This window comes from Loxodonta africana, chromosome 2 (genome assembly GCF_030014295.1).
Source record: "Loxodonta africana isolate mLoxAfr1 chromosome 2, mLoxAfr1.hap2, whole genome shotgun sequence".
NCBI lineage: Eukaryota > Metazoa > Chordata > Mammalia > Proboscidea > Elephantidae > Loxodonta > Loxodonta africana.
Window position 1 is genome coordinate 127,486,319 of NC_087343.1, and position 15,131 is coordinate 127,501,449.

The window sequence follows — 15,131 nt, forward strand, 5'->3', positions numbered from 1 at the left end:
TCAACTCTTCTGCTGCAGCTTTTGGGCATAGAAGTCCCTGCATGTCTCACAGCAGCGCTGATACCACCGCATGTCCTGACAGAGGTTCTTCTCACGTATCACCCGGCAGTACACAGGCCACTGATCTCCCAGGCACTTGAATGTCAGAGCAGCTGTTAAGAAACAAACAAAAAACCACACTGAATTCAATACATGTAGATATTCTAGCTGCCATTAGTGGGAACATACTGTAACCATTTACATGGGGGTAGAGGAGGTACTGGATATTTGCTTCAACTCATTCATATTGCTTCTTGGAACGTAAAAGATAATACAGCCACTGTGTTTCAGTAGAGAAGATACAGAACCACATACACACCCCCTATAATAAAGGAGCAAAGTTAATGAATAACAGTCTAATGAGTTTTTTTAGGCTTATTAAAGATCCATCACAACCACCGCTACCGCCACCAGTTGCCGTCAAATTGATTCCAACTCTTGGTGACCCCACGTGAGTCAGAGTAGAACTGTGTGCGATAGGGTTTTCAGTGGCCGAATTTTTTGGAAGTAGATTTTCAGGCCTTTCTTCTGAGGTACCTACAGGTGGACTGGAATCTCCAATCTTTCAGTTAGCAGCTGAGCATGTCAATAGTTAACTCCACCAAAACAAACAAACAAAAAAAACCTGTTGCGGGGCGGAGCCAAGATGGCGGACTAGGCAGACGTTACCTCGGATCCCTCTTACAACAAAGACACGGAAAAACAAGTGAATCGATCACATACATAACAATCTACGAACCCTGAACAACAAACACAGATTTAGAGACGGAGAAGGAACTAATACAGGGAAGCAGCGATAGTTTCCAGAGCCTGGAGCCAGCGTACCAGTCAGGTATGGCACAAGCACAGAGACCTGCTCCACCCCCCTGAACTAACCCCGGGAGGGGGACCAGCCGGTTCCACGGGCGGCATGGGACGCAGCCGGTAGGAGAAGTCCCCGGGAGGCAGTGACTGATCTTGGAGCAGAAAGAGCAGCATCCGAGCCGGGGAACCGTCCCGCAGGGATTTGGACTGCTCGCAGGTACGCCATAAACACGGAGAGTTACTCCACCCCCTGAACTAACCCCGGGAAGGGGACCAGCCGGGTCGCGCAGGCGGCGTGGGACGCAGCCGGTAGGAGAAGTCCCGGGGAGGCAGCGACTGGTATTGGAGTGGGGAGAACAGCGTTCCAGCCGGGACACTTGGTCGCGGCACAAGCACGGGGAGCTACTCCACCCATCTGAACTAACCCCGGGAGGGGGCCCACCTGGTTCACGGGGGCGGCACGGCCACGCGGCTGGAGGGACGAGAAGTCCCCGGGAGGCAGCGACTGATTTTGGAGTTGAGAGTGCACCGTCCCAGTAGGGGAGCCTTGACGCTGGGCGTGAGGCTGGAAGCGGAGGATCTGACCGTGACTCCAGCGGGCCAGACCCCCTGGGGGCAATCTCCACACAGCCAGCACACATAGGCGACGCGCCCGCGGGAATCTCAGATATAACAGTCATTCCAAGCAAGACAAGCAACTCTGGCTATATTCTGAGGTGCTACTCTCCTATCTCTCTGTTCCCTCCCCCACCCTCCCCAGGCGGCTTCATTAACATCTGAATAGCCTGAGCCAGAGGGAGAACTCTGATAGGGATCTGACTGCAGTTTTTTTTTAGCGGATTTTCTGGAAAAACTAGTTTCCCAGTGATGGCTCGGAGACAACAATCCATATCAAACCACTTAAAGAAGCAGACCGTGACAGCTTCTCCAACCCCCCAAACAAAAGAATCAAAATCTTTCCCAAATGAAGATACAATCCTGGAATTATCAGATACAGAATATAAAAAACTAATTTACAGAATGCTTAATGATATCACAAATGAAATTAGGATATCTGCAGAAAAAGCCAAGGAACACACTGATAAAACTGTTGAAGAACTCAAAAAGATTATTCAAGAACATACTGGAAAAATTAATAAGTTGCAAGAATCCATAGAGAGACAACATGTAGAAATCCAAAAGATTAACAATAAAATAACAGAATTAGACAACACACTAGGAAGTCAGAGGAACAGACTCGAGCAATTAGAATGCAGACTGGGACATCTGGAGGACCAGGGAATCAACACCAACATAGCTGAAAAAAAATCAGATAAAAGAATTAAAAAAAATGAAGAAACCCTAAGAATTATGTGGGACTCTATCAAGAAGGATAACCTGCGGATGATTGGAGTCCCAGAACAGGGAGGGGGGACAGAAAACACAGAGAAAATAGTTGAAGAACTTCTGACAGAAAACTTCCCTGACATCATGAAAGACGAAAGGATATCTATCCAAGATGCTCATCGAACCCCATTTAAGATTGATCCAAAAAGAAAAACACCAAGACATATTATCATCAAACTCACCAAAACCAAAGATAAACAGAAAATTTTAAAAGCAGCCAGGGAGAAAAGAAAGGTTTCCTTCAAGGGAGAATCAATAAGAATATGTTCTGACTACTCAGCAGAAACCATGCAGGCAAGAAGGGAATGGGACGACATATACAGAACACTGAAGGAGAAAAACTGCCAACCAAGGATCATATATCCAGCAAAACTCTCTCTGAAATATGAAGGCGAAATTAAGATATTTACAGACAAACACAAGTTTAGAGAATTTGCAAAAACCAAACCAAAGCTACAAGAAATACTAAAGGATATTGTTTGGTCACAGAACCAATAATATCAGATATCAGCACAACACAAGGTCACAAAACAGAACGTCCTGATATCAACTCAAATAGGGAAATCACAAAAACAAACAAATTAAGATTAATTAAAAGAAAAAATACACATAACAGGGAATCATGGAAGTCAATAGGTAAAAGATCACAATAATCAAAAAGAGGGACTAAATACAGGAGGCATTGAACTGCCATATGGAGAGTGATACAAGGCGATATAGAACAATACAAGTTAGGTTTTTACTTAGAAAAATAGGGGTATATAATGAGGTAACCACAAAAAGGCATAACAACTCTATAACTCAAGACAAAAACCAAGAAAAACGTAACGACTCAACTAACATAAAGTCAAACACTATGAAAATGAGGATCTCACAATTTACTAAGAAAAACGCCTCAGCACAAAAAAGTGTGTGGAAAAATGAAATTGTCAACAACACACATAAAAAGGCATCAAAATGACAGCACTAAAAACTTATTTATCTATAATTACCCTGAATGTAAATGGACTAAATGCACCAATAAAGAGACAGAGAGTCACAGACTGGATAAAGAAACACGATCCATCTATATGCTGCCTACAAGAGACACACCTTAGACTTAGAGACACAAACAAACTAAAACTCAAAGGATGGAAAAAAGTATATCAAGCAAACAATAAGCAAAAAAGAAGAGGAGTAGCAATATTAATTTCTGACAAAATAGACTTTAGACTTAAATCCACCACAAAGGATAAAGAAGGACACTATATAATGATAAAAGGGACAATTGATCAGGAAGACATAACCATATTAAATATTTACGCACCCAATGACAGGGCTGCAAGATACATAAATCAAATTTTAACAGAACTGAAAAGCGAGATAGATACCTCCACAATTATAGTAGGAGACTTCAACACACCACTTTCGGAGAAGGACAGGACATCCAGTAAGAAGCTCAACAGAGACACGGAAGATCTAATTACAACAATCAACCAACTTGACCTCATTGACTTATACAGAACTCTCCACCCAACTGCTGCAAAATATACTTTTTTTTCCAGCGCACATGGAACATTCTCTAGAATAGACCACATATTAGGTCATAAAACAAACCTTTGCAGAGTCCAAAACATCGAAATATTACAAAGCATCTTCTCAGACCACAAGGCAATAAAACTAGAGATCAATAACAGAAAAACTAGGGAAAAGAAATCAAATACTTGGAAAATGAACAATACCCTCCTGAAAAAAGACTGGGTTATAGAAGACATCAAGGAGGGAATAAGGAAATTCATAGAAAGCAACGAGAATGAAAATACTTCCTATCAAAACCTCTGGGACACAGCAAAAGCAGTGCTCAGAGGCCAATTTATATCGATAAATGCACACATACAAAAAGAAGAAAGAGCCAAAATCAGAGAACTGTCCCTACAACTTGAACAAATAGAAAGTGAGCAACAAAAGAATCCATCAGGCACCAGAAGAAAACAAATAATAAAAATTAGAGCTGAACTAAATGAATTAGAGAACAGAAAAAAAACCTGTTGCCATCAAATCGATTCCAGCTCACAGCGACCCTATAGGACAGAGTAGAACTGCCCCATAAAGTTTCCAAGGAGTGCCTGGTGGATTTGAACTGCTGACGTTTTGGTTAGCGTTTCTCAAATTCAATGAGTGGTACTGCAAATGATTTTTAAGGTTCAGTTTTGTGGCTTTTGATTTTGACAGAGAAGATAAAAATGAAAAATAAATGTGTTTAATATAACCACCTTAATGGGAATACAAATTTACTACGTATTGTTACGGATAAAATTACGAAGAAACAGCGAAACAAAAATGTGCTCACACTTTATTGCACATTCCTGGTTTCCTAGGCAGCAGACAGGTCTAGGTCTGGTAGGTGGGGATAGTGATTTCAGGAACTTTTAAAATCAAAGTTGATCATCACAAGTGACTAAAATTTATATAGCAATGATGTGTTTGAAATGATAAATGGGCATCGAAAATCTGGTCATATAGATTCGGCCTTAAGAAGAAATAGTGTGCTCTGATGTGTATAATCAGAGTTACTCAAGCTATAATTTTATCTTTTTGCCACTATCCAATATGATACATTATTTTAATTAAAAATCTTAGATTTTCCAACCATTGTGCTTCTGTGTTTTGGTGTATACCTTCAAGGAATAATAAAAAGAGAAAATGAATTTTAATGAAATTCTTTTAAATCCATTATTTTTTGCCACATGGTACATCAAGAAATACTACAAATAATTGTTGGAAAAAGGGATTACTATGCTAGTTTAGAATACATGGATTTGGTTCATCTGCACCCTAGAGCTTAACTTTTTCTTAATTGGCCTTTTCTACTTGAAATGATTATTTCTTAGAAATGTTAATTATATGGCTCAAAAAAGCATTTCTGTATTTCCAAAAAGAAACAAACTTTTCTATTTGATTGAATCTTATGCCTGGAAAAGTACTTATGACAATTTAACTCCTTGCGTTTTGGCAACATAATTCTGTATAATTCAAGCTGTTCCCCTGGGGATTATATACATAGGTTAAAGCTGAAGATGCTCCCACTCACGGCGACCGCATGCGTGCAGAGCAGAACTGCTCCACAGGGTTTTCGAGGCTGTGGCCTTTCTGAAGCAGATCACCAGGCCTGTCGTCTGAGGAATCTCTGGGTGGGTTTGAACAGCCAATGTTTCGATTAGTAGCTCAGTGCTTAACCATTTACACCACCCAGAGACTCCTTCAAAACTGAAGACGTTAAACAAAAATTAACCCACTGATAGCCAAGTAGAAACTCTGTTAAAAACCCCTACTGCCACAGAAATAAATGTTAGTTCGTTCACTAGTATTTGTTACGCAAGGATAGGCTACGTGTACTTAAAATATAAATATACTTCTTGGTGATGGATTCTAACAGTAATTGAGAATATACGTGAAATAATTTTATAACATAAAATATGTATATAAGCATTAATATGAGTTTTTTTTTAATTAACATTTATATCATTTAGATGAAAAAAAAAAAATGGTACCTCTTATTCTGGAGTGTTGAGCCACGTCCCAATTCTTCTTGAAAGTCATTTTTTATTCTATGTCTCTCCAAAGGTAATTTGTACCCAGGATCAGAAAGAAGGCTATTAACAATGAGGGATCTAAGGCTTATACTATAATCTCACTTTTCCGCAGATATTTGCTTAACTGATAGCTCTGTTACAAGACTAGTCAGAGGCCCAAATCTGGTTACATCGTTCCACCCTTTTAGCTTTGGTTTGTGTGGCATTGGAAACCCTGATGGCATAGTGGTTAAGTGCTACAGCTGCTAACCAAAGGGTCAGCAGTTCAAATCCGCAAGGCGCTCCTTGGAAACTCTATGGGACAGTTCTACTCTGTACTGTCAGGTCGCTATGAGTCAGAATTGGCTTGACGGCACTGGGTTTGGTTTTTTGGTTTTGTGTGGCATTAGTATGTCTAGGACCTGGCTCTGAGGAGAGACCTTCAAGAATCAGAGTAACTTAACTTAGTCTTCAGAATTTTCTCCTGACCTGACCATTTAGACTAAACTATAAGGCTCCCTGGTGGCACAGTGGTTAAGCACTCAGCTATTACCCAAAATGTCAGTGATTTGAAGCCATCCAGTGGCTCTGTGGGAGAAAGATGTGGCAGTGGGCTTCCATAAAGATATAGTCTTGGAAATCCTATGGGGCAGTTCTCTTCTGCCCTATAGGGTCACTATGAGTTGGAATTGACTCGACAGCAGTGGGTATGGTTTGGTACATTTAAATAAATCAAATTTAGTGAGAATAAAACTAATTGGTATAGGTTTATAACTCCCAAGTACTAAAGGGATATGCGAAATATGAGAAGCCAAAAGCATTTCTATGTTTCTGAAAACCATCCCCATTTGTGGTCTGCTTACCCAGCCTGGGTGACGTGATTGTATTTACATTAATCTTCTCATTGCAGGGCTGAAGGTGACACGGTCTGTACGCTGCAGGTTTTTCTGAAGAAAAGCACTCATTTCCATGTCTTCCTGTGATCTTATGCATGCACTGGATAACACGGGATTGCATTCCCTTACCACAGGTAATGGAGCACTAGGAGAGACGAAAGTTCTGTTAAGATTCCTTCTCACCCTTTCCTTTTTCTAGTCTGTGAGCCACCTTTCCCTATATTTGTAAATACGAACATGAGTCACAGCATCCAGAGCTGATGTAAAACATGGGCTGGAAACATCGATGCCTGTAACTGGGGCACGGTACTGATCAAAACCTCTGGCTGACTTAAAGCAAAACTTTGGGTAACAAAGGACATAGGAGAAAAGAATAATCAAAGCTGGAGGGTGTAACTTGAAGGGAAAGAGTATACAATGGTGAATGACACCAGTAATGCACATGGGCAGACTTAGTTTTCAACGTTCTAATACCTAATTTTCAACAAATAATTCATTCATTACTCTTGAATTTAGTTATTGATGCTCACACGTCTACACATACCCAATTGTGGAGCTGGATCCTTGTTAAAATCTATCTGCTCATCTGCTTTGGCCACGTTAAAATGTTTATCAACCAATATCAAGATGGTTTACCAGCCTGATGTGTTATTGAAAAAACTGTGATTTCTGGATAGATTGATGGAAATCCATATTGTCCTAATAAACACAGTTCATAATCTGGATTGTTCCAGTAGCATCCCCTTTTATTTGATTCCTTGCATTTCAGCTAACTGTAGTTTGCTTTCATTTGTAAGATATGGTGCTAAGAATATTTAATGTGCATTGGTCTTTTACTACAGATGTCTCTTGGATCCATGTTTATTACCAGATTTAACTTGTGTCACAAATAAACTGAAGTTAATAGGATTGAGAGAAGGCAATTATTTTATACTATGAAAATTATATGCAAGAGAGGGAGTATGTTTGCACTTCTGAAAGTGACGATTTATTTACTAGCCATATTATGTTCTATACCTTAAAGATTCAGCCAAACTTGGCTAAAGAGATTTATTAATTCTATCAGTAGAACTATTTAAAGAAATGATCTTGGTGTATAGTATTTTAGTTGAAAATTGGTAAATGCTTCTGATTGTCCCTTTTTAGATACACAGACATAAGATTCTTAATTTTTTTTTCCTCTGTACCTTACCAATTCTTTCTTAGAATTGCATTCTCTTTGGCGTCAGTTCTTCTTTCTTGATCATGGTTTCCTCTCTTATTTCCATTCACACAAGGACCATTATTCTACACAGGCCCCTTATCACCGCAGGTCTGTTCTACTGCAATAGTATAAACTGTTCCCTTTGTCTTTAGCCCCCACCCAATCTTCCACTCAAAATTGCTTTATATGTATAATATCCTTGGTTAAAAACCTTTATTAAGTTCTCCTCTGCCTGCAAGATCAAGCACAATATCCTAATATTCTCAGGCTGTCATTTATCTACCTCTTCAATTTATTTTCCACCACTGCTCTTTAGGAATCATGGGTTCTATTATATTCCCTACTCAGGTCCACACAATTCCAATTACCACCTCTACAGTTGTGCTCATAGCATTAACCAACCAGTTACTGTTGAGTTGATTCTGACTCATGGCGACCCCATGTGGAGTAGAACCGTGCTCCACAGGTTTTCAATGGCTTTCATCTTTTTTTGCTGTTGTTGAGAATATGCACAGCAAAACATACACCAATTCAACAGATTCTACATGTCGTGTAACCGTTCTCACCCTTCTTTTCTGAGTTGTTCCTCCTTCATTAACATAAACTCACTACCCCCTAAGGTTCTGATCTAATCTCTCGAGTTGCTGTTGTCAATTGATCCCATATGGATAGTTCTTAAAAGAGCATAATGCTCAAGGCAGACACTTTTTACTAGTTAAGCTAAATTATTGTTTAGTTTTAAGATGACTTCAGGGGATATTTTTGGTTTAGGCTATGATCTTTTAGAAGTAGATCACCAGGCCTTACTTCCAAGATGCCTCTGGGTAGATTATTCCTGTCCAAAATGCTTTGCTTCTTTGCAAAAGATAAGCTTAAGTCTACCTCCTCCATGAAGTCTTTCACAATTTTCCCAATTACGTATGCCACATTTATGGAACATGTGTGATTTAAAGCCGTATATCCATATATTTGAGGCCTTGGAATCACTTGGAGAAATTTTTTAAAATTACTGATTTCAGAGCCAAGAATTTCTAAGTCCATAAACTATTGTGCACTCTAGGGATCTGCATTTAAAAAAAAGTATCTAGGTAATACTGCTGTTCATCCAAATTGGAAACTGTTGGTCCACAATGTAAGTTTTGTACTTAACATTTGTATTATTTCTTTTCTTTGAATAAGATATTTCAGTGCATCTAGTTTGTCGTAGCCAGATAATAAATCTCTTAAAATTAGGCTCATTGATATGTCATGTTCAGTAGGAAAACCCACATTTTAGGTAGGCAAATAGCTTGCTTGCTGACAGAACAATGGAATTATTATGTATGGGTGTCATTAATATGAACCTGCTTTACAGATAACTAATCTTTCTCCATTTTATTTTGTAAATATTTCTGAATAGTGCTTTCTTTGTATCTGATAAATTCTCAGCTTTCTGCAAATAACAGATTAAAGAACAAGTGGTATGTTACAATTTTTCCTCTTTAACTTTTACAGAATCTGAATGGTTCAAGTTCACTTTCTGTGATCCAAAATCAGATAATGCTTTAAGCTTTCTTATAATTTAAAACTATTATGAGAGAAGTAACTGACATAATGTTTCTCCCATTAAAGCTTTAATTTTAATATTACTCTATAGAATGGAAGTAATTATATAACGATATCATGTTTCTTAGAAAAATATTTTCAGGAAAATTCAAAAAAATTAAATTAAAAACTTAAGTGGTGAAGATTATGTGACACTACCATTTAAGAATCTACTTTTAAAATTTCTGTAGATCTCAAAAGTCATCACAATATCTGAGATACCAAAAGAATATGAAAGCTTTGTAATAGATGAACTCATTCTGATGTGGTAAAGAAGGTTATCTACCACATTTCAAATAAGTCCAGTAATCAGCCACAGGCTACTCCCAATATTTTTTATCAATCTCCTATAAGAAACTCCAAAGGACCTGAGCAAACTGAGCCAAGACATTATTTTTCAGGATTATTATAAATAAAATAACTCAGAATTAGAATTTTAGCAAATAACCGTTGAAGAGTTACTTTCTTGAGAAACAAAAAAAAGTGCTTTTTTGCTTTCCTTATGCCAGTTATTTTGTAACTATTTGGACATAACCTGGAAATAAACATATTTTTCAGGAGATAATGGAAGTTCTGCAGCTTGTTTAAATCAAACAGTATCATTTCCAGTTGATTCTGACTCACAGCGACTGTATAGGACAGAGTAGAACTGCCTCCTCGGGTTTCCAAGGTTGTAACCTTTACAGAAGCAGACTGCCACATCTTTCTCCCTCGGAGTGGCTGGTGGATTCAAACTGTCCAGCTTTCGGTTAGCAGCCAGGTGCTTAACCACTGCACCACTAGGTCTCCTTAATTTTTTTTTAATAATATAAACATCAAGGCATTAGCAATAATTATTTTCTTTATAAAATTGGTAAAACTTTCATTACAAATATTGTGAAAATTGAATATATAATAATTAGAATCCCAAGGTATCTTCTAAACTAGGTCTTACTTTTATGATAGAAAACAATACCAATAATTAGATTTTTTATCAAGTCACATCACTATGACTAAAAACAAACATACATTAAAAGAAAAAGCCAAAATATTTCTACGATTGAAATTAGGAGGCTTTGTTCTAATATTGCATTTAGCAACAAATTTACCTGAGATTTTCGTTAAGCACGGCATTGCATTAGATCATAGCTACAGTTTAGGTTTAAATTTCTATGAAAGTAGAAATTCCAAATACCTTATTATTAAAGGTTTCTGCACTCTGGCAACTTTTAAGTGGTGAAGTTACATAGCAATAAAAGCTCTAATCTTATTAATTATTCACTCTGCCACTCAATAATGGCCTGACAGAAATTCTGTCAAATGAAGTCTCAGAAGTCTACTTTCCTTTAATGTCTCAAAATATTCATTCATTATTTTTTAAAATATTTATTGATTACCCATTGTGTTCAAGGTGTCGTAAAAATAGTAGGGATTATTTATACTATGGATCTAGTACTTTCTTCAATGAACTTAATTAACAATATACAATGACATAAAATAGATGAAGTTAGGAACAGATTACTAAACACTATGGAAGCTGGGGAAGCCCTGGTGGCATACTGGTTAAGGGCTATGGCTGCTAACCAAAAGGTCGGCAGTTCAAATCTGCCAGGTGCTCCTTGGAAACTCTACAGGGTATTTCTACTCTGTACTGTAGGGCCGCTATGCGTCGGAATTGACTTGACGGCAGTGGATTTGGAAACCCTGGTGTCACAGTGGTTAAGTGCTGTGGCTGCTAACCAAAGGGCCAACAGTTGGATTCCACCAGCCACGCCTTGGAAGCTCTATGGGGCAGTTCTACTCTGTCCTATAGGGTCGCTATGCATCAGAATCGACTCGACGGTGCTGGGTTTGGTTTTTTTTGGTTTTATGGAAGTTGGGTGATTTCATCCACTTTTAGTCAATTGTGTGAAATTTTAAATTACTCTGTTACCCTACAGAGCTACTGTTTGCTGCTCAGGATCAAAGAAAACTAAAATACAACCACAGAAAGCTTTTACTCCATATAACAATAACAGTAGCCAGCACTTAGAATTTATTATATACCTGGCACTATATTAGAAGTTATATTTATTTTAATATCTTATTTGAAGCCCTTAAGTACTATTATTATTCATTTCTAACAGATGAGTAAATGGAGTCTCAAAGAAGTTTTAAAAAAATTGCCCCAAGTTATACAACTAAGAAGTGGCAGAACTGAAATTTGAATCCGCAAATACTGAATTCAGAGCTTGGGTGCTTAAGCACTGGTGTATACTAGAAGATTGCTAATACCCCTGTTTGCGATAAACCAGACAGAAATATTTTCTTTTCCCTCACCCTGCCAAATTAACCTCTAATCCTCCTATGTTACTATTAAATTAAAGACTAATGGATTAGAAGGACTTTTTGTTTTGTTTTTTGGTGTATCTTAGGTTATGTGGCACAAGGTAAATTTTTTTGCCCTTAGAACAACTCATATGTTTGATTCATCTTTAGATAGGGTGATCATATAATTTATCACTCAAATTAGGCACTTGTGAAAAAAAAAAGTCATTGATAATAATTATTCCAAAATTACAGCTATACACTGGGATAGTCCTGGGTAAACTAGGACATATGGTCACCCTATTCATAGACCTACTGATAAAAAAACAAAAAAAACTTGTTGCCGTCGAGTCAATTCCAACCCACAGAGGCCCTATAGGACAGAGTAGAACTGCCCCATAGGATTTCCAAGCAGTGGCTGGTGGATTTGAACTGCTGACCTTTTGGTTAGCAGCCGTAGCTCTTAACCACTTCATCACCAGACCTACTGATAGATTTCTATATTAGACAATGAATGAACATAAATGAATGGATACCATAAATGCCTACTATAGTTGAGGCATTATCTAATACGCTTTTACATAGAATATATTGGTTAATATTCCTCATAAGTTTACAAGCAAAGAGTGAACCTCATAGTTTATTTCATTGGTTTGTTCATTCATTCAATTTATGAATTTATGAAAGCCTACAAGGGGCCCTGGTGGCATAGTGGTTAAGAGCTCAGCTGCTAACTAAAAGGTGAGCAGTTCAAATGCACCAGCTGCTCCTTGGAAACCATATGGGGCAGCTCCGTTCTGTCCTGTAGGGTTTCTATGAGTCAGAGCCGACTCCACGGCACCTAAGAGCAACAACAATGTGCCAAGCCCAGGTCTGGATTCAAGGATGTCATTTAAAAAAAAAAAAAAAGACAAAAATCTATGCCCTCAAGGAGCTTATATTCTAATGGGGGGAGGCTATAAGATAAGGAAGAAAATAAATAAAATACCTTGTATGTTTGGTGGTAATAAGTGCTACAGAGAAAACAAACGATGGAAAGGAGAGGGGGAAAGGTTTAGGGTATGGGATATTGCAATCCCAACAGAATGTCACTAAGAAGGTGACAATGACTTGCCCCATCAGAAGAAGAGATAGACCTCAAATGCAAGTTTTTTGAGTCCAAATAAGTTCTTTCCACTATACGCTTTCCATCATTTTTACTCATACATTTGTAGACTATGATATTCCAAACTGCCTAATAAGAAGGATGAGATATTACAAATTGTTTAATAAGAAAGGTGAACAAATGGAGTGGTGTGTGAAGTCAATGTTTCTTCAGACTTCGCATCAATTTCAACTTCTTCCTTCCTTCCCTCCCTCTCCTTTCCCTTCGTTTCTCCTTTCTCTCAGAGTTTTTATAAATTTTAAATCTTGCTCTTCATACGTGTATCAAATACATTTAAAATATTTTTGAAACAATGGAGCACTATAGATTTCCACTAAAGACCAAAATGCTAAAATGTCAAAATCAATTTGCCAGCAACTGGTAAAGAAACACAGTGTGTACCAATAACTTGCCATCGATGTTTCTGTTACAAGGAAACTTTTGTGACTGGAGTATTTTAACAAGAGAAACTTATATTGTCTGATAAATATTCTGTTCCCCAAACAACTTAATATTACCCCAAAGGACTTTTGAAACAAAAGGCCTCATGAAACAATTTCACGAACTAGAAGTCTTTAATTCTGAACAGGAAACATACTTTCAGGGTCCTGGGTTTACTAGAGTAAAAAAAAAGAAGCAGTACTCTTTAAAACAAACTTAAACATCTTAGAAAATTGCACACATTGATTTTGAAGTTAAAGCAGATATTTTGACAGAGATAACAAGGCAGAAGGAAAAATGATGTAGGTATCCGCCCCCTGCCCCCTCCACACATGATAAGCTCTAAAGTCTCTGAAAGTGAAATCTGTTTTATTGATTTAGTGAACCCCATCATTTAGATCTAAGAAAATTATGATCCTCACTGCACTTGGGTCCACATAAGTAATATATTACATAATAACCACTGTGCCACCAGGGCTCCTTTAACATCATCATAAATTTTTCTTATAATGGAAAAAATCCTTCCCTGCCTTGGGACATTAGTGACAATTCTTAATACTGTATTAAATAATACACTGTATATTGCATGTCAAGCACTAAACATAATACAGAAAACTTTCTCAATAATTCAAACAGTTCAGACTATTCAAACGATTACAAAAAATGTTTTAGTCAATGACGATCATGCATATAACTGTTAACCAATTTGGTAATAAAAAGAAGGCTTCAGGGGGGCCAAGATGGCGGACTAGGTGGACGCTACCGCGGATCCCTCTTGCAACAAAGACTCGGAAAAACAAGGGAATCGATCACATACACAACAATCTACGAACTCTGAACAACAAGCACAGACTTAGAGACGGAAAACGAACAAATACGGGCAGACAGCGACTGTTTTCAGAACTAGGAGCCAGCGCACCAGCTGACTACTTGGAAAATCTAGTTTCCCAGTGATGGCTCGGAGACAGCAGTCCATATCAAACCACATAAAGAAACAGACCATGACAGCTTCTCCAACCCCCCAAACAAAAGAATCAAAATCTTTCCCAAATGAAGATACAATCCTGGAATTATCAGATACAGAATATAAAAAACTAATTTACAGAATGCTTAAAGATATCACAAATGAAATTAGGATAAATGCAGAAAAAGCCAAGGAACACACTGATAAAACTGTTGAAGAACTCAAAAAGATTATTCAAGAACATACTGGAAAAATTAATAAGTTGCAAGAATCCATAGAAAGACAGCATGTAGAAATCCAAAAGATTAACAATAAAATTACAGAATTTGACAACGCAATAGAAAGTCAGAGGAGCAGACTCGAGCAATTAGAATGTAGACTGGGACTTCTGGAGGACCAGGGAAACAACACCAACATAGCTGAAAAAAAATCAGATAAAAGAATTAAAAAAAATGAAGAAACCCTAAGAATCATGTGGGACTCTATCAAGAAGGATAACTTGCAAGTAATTGGAGTCCCAGAACAGGTAGGGGGGACAGAAAACACAGAGAAAATAGTTGAAGAACTCCTGACACAAAACTTCCCTGACATCATGAAAGAAGAAAGGATATCTATCCAAGATGCTCATCGAACCCCATTTAAGATTGATCCAAAAAGAAAAACACCAAGACACATCATCATCAAACTTGCCAAAACCAAAGACAAACAGAAAATTTTAAAAGCAGCCAGGGAGAAAAGAAAGGTTTCCTTCAAGGGAGAATCAATAAGAATAAGTTCAGACTACTCAGCAGAAACCATGCAGGCAAGAAGGGAATGGGACGACATATACAGA

General features: G+C 37.8%; 1 protein-coding gene across 1 annotated transcript in view; it reads right to left on the reverse strand.

The window, feature by feature from the left end:
• Positions 1-15,131, reverse strand: part of ADAMTS19 (ADAM metallopeptidase with thrombospondin type 1 motif 19) — a 326,216-nt gene continuing 311,085 nt past the window's right edge. Inside the window, exons 22-23 of the mRNA XM_064275572.1 lie at positions 6,644-6,821; positions 1-152 (exon numbers count right to left, since the gene is read on the reverse strand). Of these exons, the coding sequence (XP_064131642.1) occupies positions 1-152; positions 6,644-6,821 (330 nt within the window). The remainder of the gene's footprint in view (positions 153-6,643; positions 6,822-15,131) is intronic.